At 62.0% G+C, this 20229-nt stretch overlaps 3 protein-coding genes across 12 annotated transcripts in view; 1 reads left to right on the forward strand and 2 right to left on the reverse strand.

Annotated features, from left to right (window-relative positions):
• Window positions 1-4716, forward strand: part of PERM1 (PPARGC1 and ESRR induced regulator, muscle 1) — a 7169-nt gene extending 2453 nt beyond the window's left edge. The window contains exons 2-4 of one of the 2 annotated variants that reach the window (XM_078073964.1): window positions 281-2407; window positions 2977-3102; window positions 3360-4716. In XM_078073964.1, the coding sequence (XP_077930090.1) occupies window positions 409-2407; window positions 2977-3102; window positions 3360-3748 (2514 nt within the window). In that variant the 5' untranslated portion in view covers window positions 281-408 and the 3' untranslated portion in view covers window positions 3749-4716. Of the gene's footprint in view, window positions 1-16; window positions 2408-2976; window positions 3103-3359 lie in introns of those variants that run through there. The other variant, XM_078073963.1, reaches the window with a different exon arrangement.
• PLEKHN1 (pleckstrin homology domain containing N1) overlaps window positions 1-14038 on the reverse strand; it is a 27450-nt gene extending 13412 nt beyond the window's left edge. For 2 of the 8 annotated variants that reach the window (XM_078073970.1, XM_078073971.1), the window contains exons 1-13: window positions 13170-14038; window positions 12965-13064; window positions 9709-9855; window positions 9536-9616; window positions 9339-9411; window positions 8868-8995; window positions 8655-8786; window positions 8216-8296; window positions 7354-7429; window positions 7085-7233; window positions 6799-6948; window positions 6475-6615; window positions 6163-6303 (exon numbers count right to left, since the gene is read on the reverse strand). In XM_078073970.1, the coding sequence (XP_077930096.1) occupies window positions 6163-6303; window positions 6475-6615; window positions 6799-6948; window positions 7085-7233; window positions 7354-7429; window positions 8216-8296; window positions 8655-8786; window positions 8868-8995; window positions 9339-9411; window positions 9536-9616; window positions 9709-9855; window positions 12965-13064; window positions 13170-13252 (1482 nt within the window). In that variant the 5' untranslated portion in view covers window positions 13253-14038. Of the gene's footprint in view, window positions 1-4696; window positions 5375-5458; window positions 5508-5796; window positions 6007-6162; window positions 6304-6474; window positions 6616-6798; window positions 6949-7084; window positions 7234-7353; window positions 7430-8215; window positions 8297-8654; window positions 8787-8867; window positions 8996-9338; window positions 9412-9535; window positions 9617-9708; window positions 9856-12964; window positions 13065-13169 lie in introns of those variants that run through there. The other 6 variants (XM_036110201.2, XM_078073969.1, XM_078073965.1 and 3 more) reach the window with 6 other exon arrangements.
• A 152-nt stretch (window positions 14039-14190) lies between these two features.
• KLHL17 (kelch like family member 17) lies at window positions 14191-20171 on the reverse strand. 2 transcript variants are annotated; one of them, XM_036110204.2, is made up of 12 exons: window positions 19931-20171; window positions 18794-19053; window positions 18585-18706; window positions 18215-18436; window positions 17613-17729; window positions 17201-17414; window positions 16734-16878; window positions 16482-16649; window positions 15966-16054; window positions 15781-15854; window positions 15395-15576; window positions 14191-15101 (listed from the first exon to the last, which is right to left on the reverse strand). In XM_036110204.2, the coding sequence occupies exons 1-12, from the start codon at window positions 20038-20040 to the stop codon at window positions 14873-14875; spliced, it is 1932 nt and encodes a 643-aa protein (XP_035966097.1). In that variant the 5' UTR covers window positions 20041-20171; the 3' UTR covers window positions 14191-14872. The 2 variants fall into 2 exon arrangements, with proteins under 2 accessions (XP_035966097.1, XP_035966099.1); XM_036110206.2 differs by lacking the exon at window positions 16482-16649.
• Window positions 20172-20229: the final 58 nt, after the last annotated feature.

Consider the following 20229-nt stretch of genomic DNA (forward strand, 5'->3'; position numbering starts at 1 on the left):
CGGAGCTGACCCAGTGGAACAGGAAAGGCTCAAAGATGTGAAGAAAACCACTTCTGGGGACAAAATTTCAAACAGGAGGAACCCCTATTTTTTAGTGTACATCATTAATCTAAGCCATATTTGATTCTAGGAATGTAACAATGTATCATTACAAGGTTATTATTTGGGGTCAGTTTGGAAATAGGGAAAGTGGGAGTTACAGGTTTTCTAACTTGGAGGAGGGGTCGGTTCTGACAGCCACTCAGCTTCCTTCAGGTTTCCCCGTTTTGCTTTCTTTCAGGAAGCAGATGGAGTGCCGGCCCCCGAGCCAAGGAGGTGGGGGGCACCCCAATGATTGTATGCTGGCTGGTGCCCAGGACCTGGGTCCATGAAGACCCCGCCTGGCCTCAAGTCCTCTGCTGACCTGAAATGGAAAACTTCCAGTACAGCATCCAGTTGAGTGACCAGGACTGGGCTGAGTTTTCGGCCGCAACGGAGGAGTGTGGCCTCCTGCAGGCCAGCCTGGCCTCTGGGGATGAGCTCTTGTCCAGTGACATTGACCAAGGGGACAGCAGTGGCAGCAGGCCTCCTGGGCCTCCACCCCTTCTCGAGGGGCAGCCAGCTTCCAGGGGGAGGGGCTGGCCTGGCTTCAAGGAGGAGGACAAGGCAGCTACCCGGTCGCTGGTCAGCAGGTCTTGGCATGAGCCTGTCTTGGCCCTGGGGGCCGATCAGCAGACACCTAGCACGTCTGCACGGTCAGAAGCTTTGCTGTCCCTCAGATCTGACGCTGCCCCCCTAGGCCAGAGCTTGTCCCTTCTAGGGCCAGTGTCTTCCAGAGACAAGATGCAGAGGCTTCTGCAGGGGCCAGCCCCCCAGGGCCCTGTCCCTAGTCCACCTGGTGAGCCTCCCCAGAGCTCTGAGTCTCCTGGCTGCAGCACAGCTCCCCAGAGGCCCCCTGGAATCCCTGGAGCCCCGCCACGCAGCCCTAGCCGAAAGAAGAGGCATGCTGCTGGAGCCAAGGGGGGTGGGTGCTTGAGTACCCCAGGCTCTGCTCCCACCCAGCAGGGTTCCCTGCTGCTTGCTGAGGTCAGGCCCAAGGAGGGCCTTGGCCTGGCTGGGTCCAGAGGGAAGGGTCTCTCAGCTGGGACAGCAGAGCAGACAGCAGGAACCGGGCAGGATGAACTGTGTCCAGAGTCTGCAGGAGCCCCTGCGCAGGTAACCAGGCAAGGAACAGATCCGGATCTGTCTACACCTGTCCCTATGACCGAGGAAGGTACAAACCTACTCAGCATGACCCCCGGAGCTGAGCTACACACTGTGTCCACACCTGCCCAGGAGACTCATCCAGATATCTCAATGGCTAAGTCAGATGCGGCTCTGTCTACACCTGCCTCCAAGCTTCAACCTGACACACCTCTGTCTACACCTGCCTCCAAGTCTAGGCTGGACACGGACCTGCCTCTGCTAGGCCCAATGGTTAAGCAGGAGGTGGATTTATCTACACTTGTTCCGCCTCACCTTGTTTCCAAGGCCCAATCTGACATGGGTGTGTCGACACCTGCTCCCATTCCCCAGGCGGGGCCTGACGTGGTGAAGGTGGAGGTTGCCCCAACGGCCAAGCCATGTTTAAGCCCTGTTGTGTCTCCAGGAGGACACCGAGAGAAGCCCAGAGAGGAGCCTTCAGCAGGTGCCGCTGGACATCATTCAGGGGAGCCCCCACTAGGCCCTGTCCAAGCACCCAAGAAGAAGAAAGTGCGATTTTCCATGGCTGTGCCCAGCCCTGAGGAGCCAGGTTCAGGAGAGACCTCAGGCCCACCCTCACCAGCCACAGCCCGGCCCTCACCCCCCAGGACAGCAGTGGGGGGCCGAGGGGGGCCTGGAGGCTGGGACGCCATGGCAGTTGGGCCCCGGTCTCCCCAGCCTCGGATCCTCAAACACCTGCCTCCCCCTTCCCCCTCTGCTTCAGTGGGGCACAGGCCCAGGAGCAGCTTTGCAGTGACCCTCCCAGAGGCCTATGAGTTCTTTTTCTGTGACACTATTGAGGAGGAAGATGAAGATGCTGAGAAGGTGGCAGAAGCTGACCAGGCTCTGGCCGAAGGACAGTGGCCAGACATGTGTGAATTCTTCTTCCAGGACCGTCGAGCCCAGAGGTCTGGGCACTGGGGGGGCCACTCTGTGGCCCAACCCCCACAGGCTGAGCCTGTGCCAACCCTTCCACCTGGAGACCCTGTGCCCATCTCCATCCCCGAGGCCTATGAACACTTCCTTGGGGAGGACTCGTCGGGGGGCATGCTGGAGCTGGCTGCCCTTCTCCAGCTACAGGCCACAGAGCCCCCCGGCTTGGTCCCCTGGGGCATGGGGCCTGGTACCCCACCAGAGCCTACCCCAGACACAGCAGAGCAGTGCAGTTGGGCAGTCAGGCAAGCAGGTGCGTGTCGCGTGGGCCCCACGGGCTGTCCAGGTCCTGGGAACATACTGTCCAGGGAGTTCAGCCAGGAGGACCACTGGGGAGGGGCAGGCTAGGACCCCGAGCCATGAGCCGGTGGGGGGGCTGCTTAGGGATGACCTGGGAAGGATGGACTAGCTCCTGGCCGTCGCAGGACATAGTCCAGGTGGGGCAGACTAGGCCAGACACCACAGCCACTCAGGGATTTGTCTGCACTGACCATCATTCTGTATCCAGGCCCAGATGACAGCAGTGCCCTGTCCCCCCGCCTCTAGCATGGTAGACACTGGGACAGCTCCCACTCCGGCCTTGCTGCCTCCCAGGTCAGGCACGCAACAGACTTCATCTCACATTCCCCTTGGAAGATATTTTACAAACCAGGGAATGGTACCCAGAGGCAACTGGCTCAAGTCAGCTTGACTCAACTATGCCACACACTACCCTGGGTCTTGGGACAGAGGTGTCATCGGGAAGATGTGACTCACAGCATATCTGGGACAGATGAGTCTGAGTGGAGCTGCGAGAGCACAGAGCATGCTTCTCTCTCCTAGGGGAGCCCCGAGATCCTCTCACCTCATTTACCTTCAGCCAGGATGACATGTGCCTGGTGTTTGTGGCCTTTGCCACCTGGGCTGTGAGAACATCAGACCTGCATACCCCAGATGCCTGGAAAACAGGTTTGGGGGCCCTGGGGGAGGAGCGGGCTGGTACCCAGGAGGACCAGTGGTGTCCAGTCTCACCTGCTGGGCCAGCAGGGATGAGGGGTGCATGGGGAAGTAAAGATTTCTCCCGTGACCTTGCTCCTCTCATTGCTGACCCACTCCTCGCCCTGCTGGCCTCCCCCTGCCCTTTGAGGACCAGGCCATGTGGGTAGAAGGTGGTGACCAGGCCGGGATGGAGCCGGCACTCAGGAGGCCCTGTGTTTCTCTTGCAGTGTTGCTGGCCAGCATCGGCACCATCTCTGCCATCCACTGCTTCCGCCGGCAGGCACAGGGACGCCCCAGCCCCAGCCGCAGCCGCAGCCGCAGCCGCAGCCCCAGCCGCAGCCGCAGCCGCAGCCGCAGCCCCAGCCCCAGCCGCAGCCGCAGCCGCAGCCCCAGCCCCAGCCGCAGCCCCAGCCCCAGCCCCAGCCGCAGCCGCAGCCCCAGCCCCAGCCGCAGCCCCAGCCCCAGCCGCAGCCGCAGCCCCAGCCCCAGCCGCAGCCCCAGCCCCAGCCGCAGCCGCAGCCCCAGCCCCAGCCGCAGCCGCAGCCCCAGCCGCAGCCGCAGCCCCAGCCGCAGCCGCAGCCGCAGCCCCAGCCCCAGCCGCAGCCCCAGCTCTTAGAACCCAGGCTTGGTCCAGGAAGACACAGGACAAAGAAATGGCCACAGGTGCTGAGGACGAGGTGCTGCCCTCAGGTCTGGCCCTTTGACCCCTGTGTTCTATGGTGTCTAGGAAGGAGCCAGTGTTCTTGGTCCTGCTCCTTGGATTCCACCCAAAGGTCTAACCACGGGCTAAGGCCAAGACTGTGCTTCACACCTGGGAGGAGGGAGATTCTGGAAGGTGGCTGGGTAGATGCTGAGCAAGGAGCTGGTTAGTAAGGTGGCCAGATCAGCTAATAAAAACATAGGGTACCAGTGAAACTTGAATTTCAGACATGCAGTATTTGAGATGTACTTATACTAAATTCTGTGTGGTTTATCTGAAATCAAATTTAACTGGGTGTCCTATATTTTATTGGGTTATCTAGTTACGGGGGAGAGGCAGGATAAGGCTCTGGAACCTAGAAGGTGTCAGAGCAGCAGGAAAGCCCCGGCTGGAAATCTGGGCAGGGGGCAAGAGTGAGGAGACTAGATGGCCTTCAGGCTGGAGGGGGGTGTCCCGGGAACTCTCTGCCTTGTTGACAAGTGGGCTGGGGTAGTGAAAGCCTCTGAGGCCTCTGTGACCCTTAAGCCCCAAGGGCCTATGGCCAAGGCCTCCTTGGCTCCTGCCTCAGTGAGCAGGTGCCTGCAGGGTGGGGGTCTGTAGGGCAGAAGCTGGAGCCCCTCCTCTGGGGAACCCTGGACGAGGTGCAGAGGTGGAATATGGTGGTGGCACATAAAGGGACTGGACATTTGGGATTGTCCCAAGGCTTTGAGGAGCCAGAGATGGGGCAGGAAGGTGGGTGGGAAGCTGGTGGTGGCAGAGCAGTGGAGGCCACCAGGCTGGGTGCCAGGTGGGCATGGGCACAGGGTCCCCAGGATGGGGGACTCCTGACTGCTGAGTGGAAAATGCATGGACACACAGCACAAATAAAATCTCTTTCTTTCTTGTTTAGTCTCTTGTCAGTTTCTCCTGACCAGCTGCAGCCTACTGACATGTGCCCAGAATACCCTTCTGTCTCTGCTTGTGACCTCTCAGACCTTGCTGGCTTCCCTATCCTCGTGCTCTCTGGTCTCACGTGCTCTGACCCTCACTAACCTGACTTTCTCAGTCCTCTGACCCTCCCACCTGCACCGTTCTCCCACCGCCAGGTAAAGCCTGCATTGAGTGGCCTCCCTCATTCCTTCCCTGGAGGAAAGGATGAAATCTGGTCCCTCTGTGAGGCCTGCTTTGATCTGCGGTGTAGCCATGTTGTCAGGCCATTTCAGTATGAGGCTCTCCTCCTGGCCCCTCCAGAGCCCAGGGAAACTCAGAGTTCTGGAGAACCCCTCACCCTGCTGGGATCAGACACTGACTCAGCACTGGATGGGGTTCAAGTATTGGATGCCGGTCGGCCTGTGGCCCTACAAAGAAAGACCCAGGCTCTGCTGCAAACCCCCACTCCAGGGTCCGTGCTGGCAGGTGGTCCTGAGAACCAGTCACCCAGAGGCCATCAGATCCACTGGATGAGCCCCCCCCCAGCCTCAGGTCCTCCTCGGGGCCACCGCTTGTGGGAGGGAGATGAAGCCTTGTCCCAGATGTTGCCAGAGCTCTTGGGGGGATGGCCACCTGGTGGGGAGGACAAAGATGCATGTGCCTTTGGGAAGCAATACACAGAGCTCCCCTCAGAAAGAGGCAAGGGCCCTCACTCACCTGAGGGAGGTGGCAGGGGGTCAGGTGAAACTTTCCTCGCTGGGGAGACCTGGGGACCCCAACCACAAGTCTGAGACTTGAGCCCTGGGGGAGGAGGCTTGGAGACCAGCCCACCAAGCTGCCAGATTCTAGCCCTACCTTTTCCTCCTGGCTGTGGATCTTCCCTTCCTGCCTCCACCTGCCCCACCCCTCCCCAGCACTGCTTCCTGTCTTTGGTCTCAGCTCGCCCTACCTCCCCGTTCCCAGCTCTCCTGCTCCCCCAGGGTCCCAGAGCCCCCACACTACCTCCAGCTCCCCACAGAACCCTTTACCTGGCAGGGGTGGGGGCTGCTACTCACATGCTGAGGGGAGTCTGGGGGTGGCGGCCCCCGGCCCTTGATGGAGCCTCGGTGCCGCTGAGAGGCTCTGGGCTGCAGGGCTCCCTTCTTGGAGAGCAAGTGGGGACTGGAGAGTCCAGAGCTGGGGTCAGAGACAGGCACAGACACGGGGACCGAGGGGAAGGGGCTCGAGGACTCAGGTCCAAGTGAGCTCTGCATTGCGCTGAGGAACTGCCAGGAGAGGGATGGGGACCTGAGGCCCTGGACCAGAACCTCCATGGAGCTGAGGGATCCCTGCCCCAGAACCCCTTGGCCACTCATCATGACCTGAGCACACGTCAGGCTGTGAACACATCTAGCCCTTTCTGTCACCCACAGGGAACTGACCTCATCCAGGCCCTGGACGTCTGTGATCTTGCGGTAGGAGGTAGCAGGTGGTGTGTAGGGATCAGCATAGAGTGGGGAGTGCGGGGTCTTCAGAGGGTGGTCTGGGGCCTCAGGGTTGTCCTCTAGGCTCTGCCTGCTCAGCTGCAGGCAAGAGGCAGAAGAGACAGGCTTCCTGGAGCTGGAGGTGGCCTGAGTTCTCCCTTCTCTGTGCAAGAAGGCCTCTAGGGGGCCCCAGGACAACCTGGGCCAGAGAGATGGAGGCCAGGGAGGTGGAGGGTGGGAGGGAGAACTGGGTCAGTGTCCTGGGCCCACCTTGGTCAGGTCCAAGTACAACGAGGTGGCCAGGCTGGGCCCCTCACCCCGGGCCCTACTCCTGGGTGACCGGCTGATGCTGCTCCATCTCAGTTCTGCCCTCTGCCTGCTGACGCTGGTGCAGCCAGGGTTGGCCTGGTCCTGTGGGGACCAAAGACCCTTCAGAAGGTTCCCAAGGGCCCTCACCCACTCAGTCCTCTGAGGCTGCACACAGTTCCCTCCAGGTCCTGCCTGGGATGGAGTGCCATGGGGACCCAGGCAGGTTGTCCTCATGACCTCCTGCCCTTTTCTTCTGTTTGTCCCTCCCCAGCCCCTGATACTCACAGGTACAGCCTGGGCAGGGCAGTGGGTGGTGGATGGCACTGAGGACTCAGGGACAGAGGGGCTGGTGTGGGTGGAGGGGGGTGCTGGGCACCCCGAGTCCCAGCTGGTTTGTCCATCTGAGGAGAGTGAGCCTCGGCCACCACCCATGACCTGGACAGCAGGGGGCAGGGAGCGAGGAGGTGAGACAGAGAGCAGGACCCCTGCCCCTAACCACCCATGCCCTAGACCTACCCTTCTGCCCAGACGTGAGATGTGGGGGCAGCATCTCCCCCTGTTGACCCCTCACCTGTGTGGACACCCGCGGGCCCGCGAAGCTCTCAGGGCCCGCCAGAGGGGCGGCTCCATCCCTGGGCGAGATGGTCTGCAGACGCAGTAGCCAGCGGCTGTAGTCCTCGTAGCTCGCACACACCACGCGGATAGTGTTGATGAAGCGGCCTAGCACACAGACACTGTGAGGGGGGCCTGGCAAGCAGCAAGCCCCCTGCAAGGCCCCACTGAAGAGCTGGGGCACCCACCAGGCTCATGCCCTCCCTCCCAGGCCAGGCCTCGGCCCACCTTCGATCAGGAAAGAACGGATCTGCTTCTCCTTCTCCTCCAGGTTGATGTGGATGGCGCTGAGTGGGAGCTCCCCCTGTGGGGGCAGTGACGGAAGATGGGCCTGGGTCTGGGGGCAAAACCCTGTGCCTCTGCCTGGGCCCATACTTCTGTCTCACCCTCCAGAGTTGGGCTGGGCCTCCAGATGGCAGGCAGAGGGCAAGACAGGGCTGAGGCTGACATCCATGAGGGGGGCGGCGCTCCCTGTCTGTCCTGAGGGATCTCTTTACCCCCGGGCTCTGGGTGGGGCCTTCATCAGCCAATGGCAGGCACAGATGGATGCCTCTGGGGACCGGTCCACTGGGTCACCTACTAAGACTGGGTGTAGGTTGGGACGGAATTATGCAGAAGACCCCTGCATTTTTCTCAGCGACTGAGGGCCATGATCACCCCCAGATAGAAAGTTACTGTGATGCACACAACAGACACACTCCAGCCCCAGAGGATGCTCCTACACACACACACACACACACACACACACACACACGCCCCTCAGGCACCAGGAAAATGTCCACTCAGAGGTATAGGCCCAGCACAAGAGTGTCCCCCAGGAGTGGTTCTGCCCCCATGCCACCTGCCCCAGGTGATGGTCCTGCTGATGGTGGAGGACCCTCTAGGATGATAAGGGATATTTATGCAGGGACCTCTCCCTGGCCACATCACAGCTGAGACCAGACTGACCAGGGCAGCAGGCCGGGTGGGTGGGGCCAGCACACTCTGTCTCAACAGGCCCCGAAATACAGGTTCCTCCTGGGCCTCTGCCCTCTCCCACCCCCACACACAGGGCGTTTCCCGGGCGGGTCCACAGCGGGGAGGGACCCACCTGAAAGCAAAGCCCATCTGCTTCTTCGGAGAAGATAGCCAGGGATGTTGGGTACAGGACCAGGAGCCGGTCCCATTGCTCCTGTGAGGGGGTCAAAGGGCAGAGTGGGGGCTCGACCAGTGTGTGTGAGGGCCTGGCCCCCACTTGCCTCCTGAACCCCTCCCTCATCTCCTCACCCCCCCTCTCCTCACCCCTTGTGCCCCCATCTCCTCATCCCTCCCCCATCTCGGCGCCTTCCCTCATCTCTTCCCACCTACCCTGTGCCTCCATGTCCTCAACCCTGTGCCCCTATGTTCTCACCCCCCTTCCCTATCTCCTCACCCCTCCTCCGTGTCCTCACCCCTCCATCTCCTCCCACCCACCCTGTGCCCCCATGTCCTCACTCCCATGGCCCCATCTCCTCTCACCCCTGGGTACCGCCTCCCCCCGCCCCACGCACCTGTGAGGGCAGATGCTGCAGCTTGACCCTCGAGGCACAGACGGCGCTGCCCACCATTTGATGCCCTGATGACTTCCGTAGCCGGGTCAGCCTGCGCTGCAGAGTCCAGGGCAGCTCGTCCTCAGGGGGGCCCTGGTGAAGGGGGGTCAGGGGCAGCGGAGGGTGTTGGCACAGAGGGGACAGGAAGGGGGTGTGGGGGTTCCCAGGACTGACCTGCGGGGGTGCTGAGTGGCAGTGCTGCAGCCCTCCCACGAGGGCTATCTGCTTTTCCAGGTGGTACAGCCAGAGGCCCAGCTCAGCCTGGCTGGGGCAGAGCACATGAAGGGGAGCAGGCAGCGGGCCTGGGGGTAGAGGGGTGGAGTGGGCTGGGCCTGCAGCCCACAGGAAAGGCCCCACCCAAGGGTTCCATGGGCACCCCAGGGCCTGGGACAGGAGGACCCTGTGGCACCATCTGGGACCATCGGCCACTAACAGGGCCGCATTCACAGCTCTGGAGGTCTCCTGCCCACTGTCCTGCACCCCAGCTTGGCAAGTGCTTATGTGCCCACTGGAGGAAAAGCCAGGAGCCCTCAGTGCGCTCAGGGTCCCTCCAGGGTTCTGAAGCTCAGCCCGAGGCCAAGGCCACTGAGCAGCCCCAGCTGAGGCCCCTCCTGGGGGACAGGTCCACTCATGCCCCCCACACACCTGTGATCTGGAAGGCATGCTCTCTGGACCCCTCAAGCGGGCAGACACTCAGCTCCATCAGTGGTAACAGCCCCTGCCAGAGCACATGGGGGAAGGGGAGGGCTGGGGGACCCCTAGTGAGACATGGATACCCACCTCCCAAGAGGCTGCTCTCTCCCTCTACCCCTAGACTCCTCCCTTTGCCCATTTCCCTTTACCTGGAAGGTGAGTCCTGTGGAACCATGGGCCTGGAAGTAGAGGTAGGAGGGGAACAGCTCCAGATAGCAGTTGCTGATGTCCTGGGGGAGAGCAGGGCTGCTGGTCTGAGGGGCTGGGGCCAGGCCCCAGGCTGGTACCCAAGCACCCCCCACTCGGCCCAGCCTGGCCCCACCTGGCTATGCTGGAATCGCAGCTGGACCTTGGCATAGTGTACAACCTTGCCCAGATTCCTCACAGGCACCCTCCGCCGCCCCTTCTTGAACACACTCAGGAACGGCTGCTCTAGGTTTTCTGGCTGGCTCTCCAGGCCCCGGATGTCCTGTGGGGAGCAGAGGTCAGGGAGGGGGGCGTCTGACCTGGGGCTAGCTGCCCCACCCATACACACACCCCCAGTTACATAATACAAAGGTTAGGAACATACCCACACCATCACTCATAGGTACAGAACCCCAATACGCACTCACAGCCTCTTAATATGGAAATGGTGGCAGCATACACATGTGAGCTGTCATAACATTACATAGTCTAGTGTAGAGATGGCCAAGTCTGAACTCAACGGACATTCGACCCGTATTTTTGATATCTCCTGTGCACCTGCGTTTTGATTATTCAGCCTCCCAAGACTTGTTGGTCAGAGGGGTTTTTGGGTGTCTGAGGGAGATGATGCTCAAAGCTCTCCCATGCCTCTAGTGCTGGCTAGACGTGTTTAATACCTGGTCCCACAGGGTGGGGGTGTGTTTCCATGTTAATATTCCCACCATGGCCCATTTCAAGCTACCAGCATGTCAGTTAATGGGGAGCTGGAAGGAGATGCATCACATCAGCCCTTGAGAGCCCGTGTTGACTGCGTCAGCACACGGCAGCGGGCCCCTTAACCTCACCCACAGAGGAGGCTGAGGTCCTGGCAATGGCCCCAGGGGTCCTCTTTGATTTGCCCCCCGCCCGGTCCTCTTTGCCCACATCACGCACAGGCTGCCTTGGGGCCTTTATACTTATTCCCTCTGCCCACACCACTCGGTCCCATTCTCTTCTCGCCATCAGGACATGGCTCGGATGTCACCTTCTCCGTGAGGTCCTGTCTGGATAACCTGACATTGTAGCCTTCCCTGACCCCTCCGCACACCTTTCTTCCTCTATTTTTCTCAACAGTAGCCACTTCTGGCCTATCGTGTCTTTTACCTGTCTTATCGCCTGGTGCTGTCACGGAGACGGGAGCACCAGGAGAACAGGCTCTTTGTCTGTTGCCCACTGCTGTACCGCAGAAGCAGGCCGGGCCTGAGATGTGCTGGGGGTCCGGTGTGTGTCTGCTGAGGGGAGGGCGCTGGGGGTCCGGTGTGTGCCTGCTGAGGGGAGGGCGCTGGGGGTCCGGTGTGTGTCTGCTGAGGGGAGGGCGCTGGGGGTCCGGTGTGTGTCTGCTGAGGGGAGGGCGCTGGGGGTCCGGTGTGTGTCTGCTGAGGGGAGGGCGCTGGGGGTCCGGTGTGTGTCTGCTGAGGGGAGGGCGCTGGGGGTCCGGTGTGTGTCTGCTGAGGGGAGGGCGCTGGGGGTCCGGTGTGTGTCTGCTGAGGGGAGGGCGCTGGGGGTCCGGTGTGTGTCTGCTGAGGGGAGGGCGCTGGGGGTCCGGTGTGTGTCTGCTGAGGGGAGGGCGCTGGGGGTCCGGTGTGTGTCTGCTGAGGGGAGGGCGCTGGGGGTCCGGTGTGTGTCTGCTGAGGGGAGGGCGCTGGGGCCCACAAACACTCAGCCAGTCTTGCCGCACAGAGAATCCTCTCTAACCGGGGCCCTGATCATCAGATTGGAAGTCAGATAGGGATGGGTACTGACCTGACACTCTGGCTGGAAGGGCTGAGGTCTAGGGGCTCAGGGGTGAGTTGGGGAGGGGCCATGCTCCACTTGGGTGCTGGCAGGGGCTGCCTTGAGGGCTGCTGAGCCCTGGCCCAGCTAAGCTGCCCCTTGGGCAAGCCCAGGAATGTGAGGCTTCCCTGCCTCTGGGTGGGGCCTCCTGTACCCACACCCAGTGTGGGGAACAACTTGGGGATGGGACCCATGAAAAATAGGCCATGAACAGGAAGGGCCATGTCGCTGTTCCTGTGGCCCAGGCTCAGCCTTAGGGCCTAGGGAGGAGTCAGCTCAGGGCCTTGGCAGGGCTGGCCCATTTGTAGGTGCAGAACCCACCATAGGGCAGGGCCTAAGAAGTGGCTCCTCCCCGGCGCCCCGCCCCTCCCGGGTTCAACAGGCCTGCTCCCCTCTCCTGCTACTATGTCTTGGCAAGTGAGGACCACCGGGGCCACCACATCTCACGCGAGTCCACCAGGGTCACATGATGTGTCCCGGGCTTGGACAGAGTTGAGGTCTGAGATACAGTCACATGGAGGGACTCTATCGCAGCCCAGCCAGACCCTGGACAGAAGTGCCCTGTCCACCTCTGGGGCAGCATGGTTTCTCAAACCAGCACTTGCCTGCAGGGAGCCCTGGGACCTCAGAGGGCAGGAAAGGGGACAGGCCTGGGCTTCCCAGCCTGATGGGAACTAGTTAGAAAGGTGGGCTCTGGAAGCCACCACCAGTTGCTAGGTCTCAAAGGAGCAGTGTGAGAAGAGTGCAGGGTGGGATCCCTGACCCAGAGTGACAAATGTTCCTCCTTCTCTGGCCTGGGGTAAGATATTGGGGTATCATTTCCCTCACATTCTGGGGCTTTTGCAGATAGCAGAGGCTCCCACCATACCCAATGCTATCCAGGTTAGGGAAAAGGGCTGGGTGTCTCTCCCCTCTCAGCTAACCCTTAGCCCCTCAGAAGCTGGGCAGGGTGAGAGGGGCCGGTATTCAGCTCAGAGGTAGCCTAGCATGTGGGAGCCACGTCCTTGCTGTGTGGCCTTGGTAGGGGGGAATCACAGCGGGCTGCTGTGGAATGAGGCAGTGGTGGATGCCGAGACACCCCCCGGGAGAACCTGAGGCCTGGGCTGGCTCACTGTTCACCTGAAGCCCCTTACTCTCTCAGAGCGATGGCAGCCACAGCAACACACATATATGTGCTTGGTCCACCTCGACTGTGCCTGGGCATGCTGTCCCGCACCCAAGTCCAGGGCGGGGGCGGGCAGACACCCCAGGTATGGCTCTGAGTGGATAGCCTGGCCATGGTGCCCCCTCTGGTGTAGCAGAGACTCCTGGAGGCCCCGCCTGTGGCCCGCCCCTGCCGGGTGCTCCCTCACCCCACTGACTCAGTGTCTCTCAGTTTCGCTCTCCGCTCAGACTTTCGGCCAGATGAGCTCCCCAGGGCGGGGCAGTGTCTACTTCCTCACTTCGTGCTGGATCTGACTCCCACCCAGGCTGACAGGGGAAGACCCTGAGCTAAGTGAAGATAGGACAGGTACACACAGTCACAGAGACCACCGCCACCGCGCCGCTGTGAGCTGGGACACGCCCACCCGCCTGCTCACCGTCCCAGGGATGTAGTAGAAGATCTTGTCAGCAGTGGCGTCCAGGTCAGGACCGGCCTCGGAGCCAAACAGGCCAGCCAGCTTCCTTGCGCCATCCTCTCTGGGGATAAGGGAAGGGGGGGGCTCACAGCCTGGCCCCCGAGGCAGACTGGGGGACACCCCTGTGACCTAGGGACCAAGGCTGGGTTCCCCACCCCCCCCTCACCTATTTCCCTTCAGCGAAGGCTTTCTGGAGAAGGATGCCCGGAACCTCCTAGGGGCCTGAGGGACGCAGTGGCTGTTCCCCATGGGCGGCGGTGGCGGCGGGCCCAAGTTGAGCAGGTCGACAGGTCTGGGTCCCTCTGTACTGAGCCTCCTGTCCCGCCTCCCAGGCAGAGCTCTGGGAAGTCTTGCCCTATGCCTAAGGGCCGGACGAGGGTGGAGCCTTTCTGGGAGGGCCCCGCCCCTCACCTGGGCCCAAGCCTTTCAGTTCTCTGACCTGGGTCCCCCACACATGCAGGCCAGTCTGGAGTCGCTGGGGGGTGGGGGCGTTGGGGAGTGAGGAGTCTTCTCCCCTGGTCCAGCCAAGAAAACCCATCTCAGCCTCCAATCTGTATGGGAGGAGCCTCAAAGGCCAGGTTTGTGAGTACTTGGCCTGCCTGCACTCAGGCTGGGGTTGCCTGGGGCTGGACCTCTGTGAGCCTAGGGCTCCCTCCCCCCAATACCACCCCTCCCCATGGAGAACACACATCCTGTTTCCACCTCAATGCCACGGTCTGAGTCACCACGGACTGCAAGGGGGTGTGTGCTTGCTTTCAGCTGCTAAAACAGGAGTTTATGACTTTGGGGAAGGGGAAGCCAGGACCCTCCCCCAACTTCTCCTGCTTCAGCCCAAACCTCACCCCAGGCCAAAGTCCAAGAAGGAGGCCACAAACCTCCTGGGTGCACCCGGGACCATCATGGTGAGGTAGGGGTAGTACTGTGCACTCCCCTCTCTCCAGAGCCTGGGATGAGATGGGACCACGAGGGCCTCTCAGGACCAGGCTGACAGCGAACCACACTCCTGGTTGGGTGCTCATCCATGACATCACATCCCTGACCCACCTGGACGTGATGATGCTGCCTCAAAGCCCCCAGATGCCAAAGCAGAGCCTCAGCCCAGCTGCACAGCTGTCCCCAGGCCCTCCTGGTCACCCCAGATAAGACCCCAAAGGGTGGAGATGTACACTCAGCCTCAAGCCCACAGAGCCCAAGAAACATGTTTATTGTTCAAGTTGGCTCATATTGCTATGTGGGGTCTGTGGCACGCTTGTGCTCAGCTCAGTGCAGGATCCAGAAGAGACACCATGCCCAGGAGAAGGAAGCTTGCTTCATGCCCTTCTTGGGAGCGTGCCTGGCTGGGCAAGGTAGGGGTGGTGTGCAAAGCCCAGGCTGGAAGGGTCTGCACCTGCTCAGAAAACCCTCACCCCACTAACCCTGGCCTGCTGCTCAGTACCTGCCCCCTCAGTCCCTCCAGGTCTACAGGTCTGAGTTCGCCTCTGACCCATGCGCAATGCAAGTGTCCACCCCCATCGCTCCTTGGTGCCCCCAGTGGGGCAGGAGGACACCTGGGAAGGCAGCTTGGTCCCAGAGACACAGGACACTTCAAGGGGAAACGTGTAAACTAGTTAGTGCTGCGCTGCTCATCGTTCAATAAATAATAAATAAACAAACTAGTAAGTAAATAAATGGCACACACATAAACAGACACTGAGAAATGAACACAGAAACGGACGGCCTCGACGCAGAGACAAGGACAGACAGGGCAGGACTTTCCTGGTGGGGGCCGAGCACCCTGCCCCCGACACGTGAGGCGCTGGGGCCGCCCTGTGGGGCTTAAGGCATGTGGGAGGCCGCGGGGCCGGGCCTCTGTGCAGTCCGCGCCGCGGGTCAGAGGCTGGTGGACGACACGGACAGCGTGGGCGAGGACGGAGGCGGGAAGTTGAGCAGCTCGAGCACTGCCACGCCCACACTGCTGCGCCGCGTGAACATGCAGGACGCGGCCACCCACTTGTTGGTCCTCGGGTTGTACTTCTCGATGGAGTTGAGGCTGGAGCTGCCATCGTTGCCCCCCACGGCATACAGCCAGCCGTCCATGGCCACCAAGTCATGCGTACTCCTGGGGGTGGGGTGGGGTGGGGGTGGGGAGGGGGGCGGTGAGCCGTGGGGGCGGGACTCCAAGAGCCTCCAGGGGCGGGGCCACAGGAGGAGCCTCCAGGGGCGGGGCCCTGGGCGGAGCCTCCGGGGGCGGGGCCCTGGGGCTGGGCGGGGCCCTGGGGCTGGGCGGTGTGTATACTGATGAGAGGCGTGGACACACCACGCGGGCTGGAGGCCTTAAGACAGATCTGTGTCTCTGGTGGGTGATGGTGACATGGGGACACTCCAGGCCTGTGGGGGGGGGGGCCGGCGCACCTTCGGATGTTCATGGGTGCCACACTCTCCCAGGCACCGGCCTTAGGGCTGTATCTCTCCACAGAGTTGAGGCAGCTGGTGCCATCATTGCCGCCGGCCACGTAGAGGGCCCCCTCCAGCACCGCCACCCCTGCTGAGCTTCGTCGGCTCAACATGGAGGCCACGGGGGTCCATGCGTTTACCTGCGGTTGAAGGGACCAGCTGGGGGCAGACACATCACCAGCCTCCCTCCTTCTCTACAGTGCAAGAACCTACTCCAGGATAGGGTATCTGTGGGATGGGGTGGGACCTAGAGGGCTGATCATCTGGGTGATGTGGGTGAACAGAGCAATGACCTCAAGTAGCTCTTGGAAGGGAAATTCATGTGATTGGGGTGTGTTTCGTACCTGGGGCTCATACTTCTCCACAGTCGCCAGGTGTGATGAACTGTCGTAACCACCCACAGCGTACAGGTTCCCATCTGCAGACAGTCAACGTGCCCGTGGTGTGCCTGCTACGTGTGGGGTCTCGGGGGGGGCAGGTAGGGGTGGGGGTGGGGTGGACACTACACAGAGCAGGCCCTGTCACCCACCGAGCATGGCCACACGCACGTATCGCCTCCGGGTGCTCATGGCAGCGATGGATGTCCATGTTCCCGTCAGAGGGTCATAACGCTCAGCACTGTGGACACCAGGCCTGCCGCTGACCTTGAGCAGTGGCAGAAAGGCTGCCCTGGTCCCACGGCCTGCCCTCCCCCATGGAATGATTAAAATCCCATCCTGGCCAGTCACAGAGACTGACCCCAGAATCCCACTGGAGCAAGTAGCAGGCCCTCTGGGTGGGGACATGGGCCCCTAGCTGGTGGCCTGCATGATCCTGGGCAAGTGTCCATGTGGTGCCCAGCCCCTGGGCTGGTGGGAAGAACTTGAGAGGGAAAGAAGGGGCAGCTGGGTTGGTGTAGATGAAGAGGCCCAGGGTGCCCTGGTGACTTGAGTCAGGTTGGATCCCTCTTTGCTCCCTTCAGGCATGATCTCTGCAGTCCTGGTGCAGCCACACCTGCAGCCGAACCAACCCCAAGAGGCCACCCGGCCCTGACCCCGGCCACTACCTGTTGAGGCAGGAGGCCCCATCGTAGCCACCAGCTGCATACAGGAGCCCGTGCAGGGCAGCCACACCCAGGCAGCTGCGCCTCGTGCCCATGGACACCTCGGGCTGCCAGGTGTTGGTCACAGGGTCGTACGACTCTACGGTGGCCAGGTCTGAAGTCCCATCGTAACTAGGGGAGGGGTCCGCTGCCGGTCAGGACTGGCCCAGTGGGCACATGCTAAGCCCCTGACCCAAAACCAGCCTCCACACTTACCCACCCACAGCATACAGCCGGTTCCCAACTGCTGCCACGCCCACCCGGGCCCGGCGCGTGGACATGGAGGCCACCACGTGCCAGCGGTCAGTGCGTGTGTCATATGCTTCACAGTCCCCGTGGATGGCGAACAGGCTCCCACCACCTAGGAAAGGGGAGGTGATGGGGCAGGACAAGGGACCCAGGGAGGCAATGGCTGGGGGTCTCTAGCGCAGCTCAAGGTCAAGAGTATGGAGGCTCCAAGGTGGGTGGGGATGGGGTTGCTGAGTGGGTCGTACCACATGGGGTCCTCCTCCACAGGTGGGCAGAGGAGCAGGTGCGGGGTGGGTACCGGATGTAACCAGCATAGTGTGAGATAGGCTTGTGCTGGGCTCACAGAGAGAAAGCACAGGTCAGGGATGGGAGGGGAGAGGGAGGGTATGTGGGGGAGGGGCCCAGACACCAGGAGACATGACAGGTGAACATACCCACAGCGAAGAGCACAGGGCCAGCGCCCTCACAGCGCCGAGGCCGTGTACGGCTGGTGCCCAGAACACCCCTCTGCTCAGGCAGCAGGTGGAATTTGAGGGCCTCAATAAGCAGATCCTTGCAGTCAGGATGGTGCCTCACCAGGCTCTCAGCATCCACGTGGCCCAGCAGGAAGTCCCGGCTCAGCAGGGGCAGGCGCACACACTTCATCAGCTGGGGTGGAGGGGTGCCACCGTCAGGTGGCAGGCCCCAGTGAAGAGATCCCCCTCAGACACGCTGGACCCTTCTTGAAACATGTGTCTGCATCACTCCTGTGAGGGGTTTCTGGCCGTGGCAGAGCCCAAGTGCACCCAGGCCCTCAGCCACTGTGTGTCCCCTCCTGAGCACAGTGGGCCCCAGGCACTGCCTCACCCTTGGGACGTGCTGCCTCCGAGCATCCACGTCGTGTTTGACCCAGCTCAGGACGGCACGGTAGACATCCTCCTCTGAAGGCACGTTCAGGCTGTCGCTAGAGACCAGTTCCAGCACCTGGGGGTGGGGACCCTCGGACCTGAGATCTAGGGAGGATCTTGGGGGCCCGTGGAGCCCTGAAGGTGCCCGGGAGGGAGAGTCCAATGGGGAGCCCAGTGTTCCTATGAGAAGGGGCCAAGCAGGGTCAGGAACCACAGATTTGGTTCCTGGGGGCCTAGGCCCAGAACAATCCTAGGGATGTAGAACCAGGGCCTGGAGGTTGTAGGCAGGGATGTGGTCAGGACAGGATGGGATCAAAAGTCAAAAGTTGAAGGTTTGGGTGGATCAGAAAAAGGGGGTGAGGTGGGGGTAGGGTGGGGAGAGGGCAGGGGATGGGTAGTGAGGCAGGAATGTGGGTCAGAGGCTGGAAATAAGGGTTGGGGGCCAAAGGGCCAGGTCCTGAGGGCCAAGATGAAGGGAGCCAGGAGTCCAAGGGCTGGGTCTGGGGTCCAGGGTCCAGGGACTGGGTCAGAGTCAAGGCCGTGCCCCAGCTGGCATGTTACCTGCTTTAGTGGCAACAGCATGAACTCCTCAGTCTTGGCCACATCCACGAAGTGCTGCAGCACGTACCTGTGGGCTGCCTTGAGCAGGTCACTGCATGAATGCGTGTCAGCAAAGCCCCGGATGCCCAGACAGTTGGAGGGGTCGAGCTGACTCAGCAGGAACTTGCAGCAGGCGTCACGGACGCCATTCAGCTGCAGGAGGCTGGCAGCTGGGAGCAGAGTCTGTGGGGTGAGATGAGACAGAGAGAGCCAGGGGCGCAGGGACAGGGAACCGGGACACGAGGAACCGAGGGAGAGGCCCAAGGAAACACCGGGAGCTGAGGCACAGGCGCCCAGTAGAGGCGTGCGACGCGAGCTGAGGCGGCCTCACCTGCACGTTGCCTTCGCCCACCACAATCTCAGCCGTGTACGCAAACTGCACCAGCTGGTCCAGGGCCTGAGGGTCGATGTCATGCAGCGTCACGTGCGTCTGGCGGCTCTCACTCATCTCATCTGTGGGGACAGCAGGTCAGGCCGGTCCCTGCCCTGGGAGATCTGTGGAGCCCCCCGAGTGCCCAGACTGGAGGTGGTGGTACTTGCTTGTGAACATGGCGTGGAAGTAGGGGCTGCAGGAGGCCAGCACCACCTTGTGTGCTCGGATCTCCTTGGCCGCCACGTGCAGGACGATGTCGCACAGGAGGCCACGCTGCCGCATGCGGCTCATGGCCACGAAGGCGTCGTGGTAGTGCCGTTTGGAGTTGTGGGACACAGTGTGGCCCTCACGGCTCAGCAGCTGCATTGCACCCTCCATTGGGGCCGTGGGCCGGGCCTGCCGAGGACGTGCGCGCTCTGCCTCCGGGCTGCGGATGGGCAGTGCCAGGTCAGGTGCCCTCTGCAGGGAGCTGCTCACCCACCCCTGAAACCGTAGGCAGGGCCAGGGCACCTAGGAGGCCACCCTTCTCCCTGACAGCCCATACCTGGCTTCCATCAAGGACCAAACCCCCCCTCCCCCCCAACTCTTCTCCCTCACATACGGGGAGCCTCCTCGGAGTGCAGCAAAACCGCTCCACACTTGCTCCTAGCATGAGGTCCAGTCACACACCTGATGCCGTGGTTGAACCTACACAGCTGCCTCTGCCAGGACCCCTCCTGGCACCATACTCCCCTCTGCCCAAGGGTCCCCATAGAATAGGATTTCTCTGCCTGTAACTCTCATAAGAACCAGGCTCCCTTTGCCCTCGTTGGGACCAGGAGCTCCTCTGTCACTGGCCACCCTTCCCATTCCCCATCAGAGTCCAGTGTCCTCAGCACGGGCTGGGCACACAGGATGTGCATGAAGTGCAACTGGCTAATGCTTCATGACAGCTCTGAAGAAGACCCCTATGCCCACCAGCAGGTCTAACCTCACTTGACCCTCGGGAGCGGCTCAACGCCCCCCCTTGCCCCCCATCGTGCAGACAAGTCGCCTAAGTCTAAGCTCAGCCGGAATTCAAGGGCGGCGGGAGAGGACAGAGCCTCCAGGAAGCAGCCACCTCTGGACGCCCTGTCCCACGTCGCTGTGTGCGCGATAAACAGAGGGGGAGTTGTACCCTCCACCGGCGGGCCGAGCCTGCGGGGCGCCGAGGCCGCCTCCTCCGGGCAGCCAGCCAGGGTCGGCGCACGCCCCTCCTTGTCTCCTGCCCGGACCCACTCAGCCCCCGGTCCGGCTTACGGTCCCCAGCCCCTCGGCCCACTTACGCCGGTGGCTGCGGCGGCGGTGGCGGCGGCGGCGCCTCCGGCCCGGGCCCCGGGCTGCCGTGCTCCGGGCTTTGCGTCCTGCCAGCCGGGCGCTCGCTGCGCGGCTGCATGGGCTCGGCTATCGGACCCGCCGCGACCCGCGGAGAACGCACAGGCGAACGGACGTACTGACTGCTGGAGGGCTGCTAGGCGGTGGCGGCCCGCTCCGCGTCCCTCGCTCCCGCCGCCCGCCCGCAGCCGCTGTTTCTCGGCGCCGCCCGCCCCGCCTCCCGCGCTCCCCGCGTCTTCGGGGACTGAAC

The sequence above is a fragment of the Halichoerus grypus genome, chromosome 5 (assembly GCF_964656455.1).
Source record: "Halichoerus grypus chromosome 5, mHalGry1.hap1.1, whole genome shotgun sequence".
Classification (NCBI taxonomy): Eukaryota; Metazoa; Chordata; class Mammalia; order Carnivora; family Phocidae; genus Halichoerus; species Halichoerus grypus.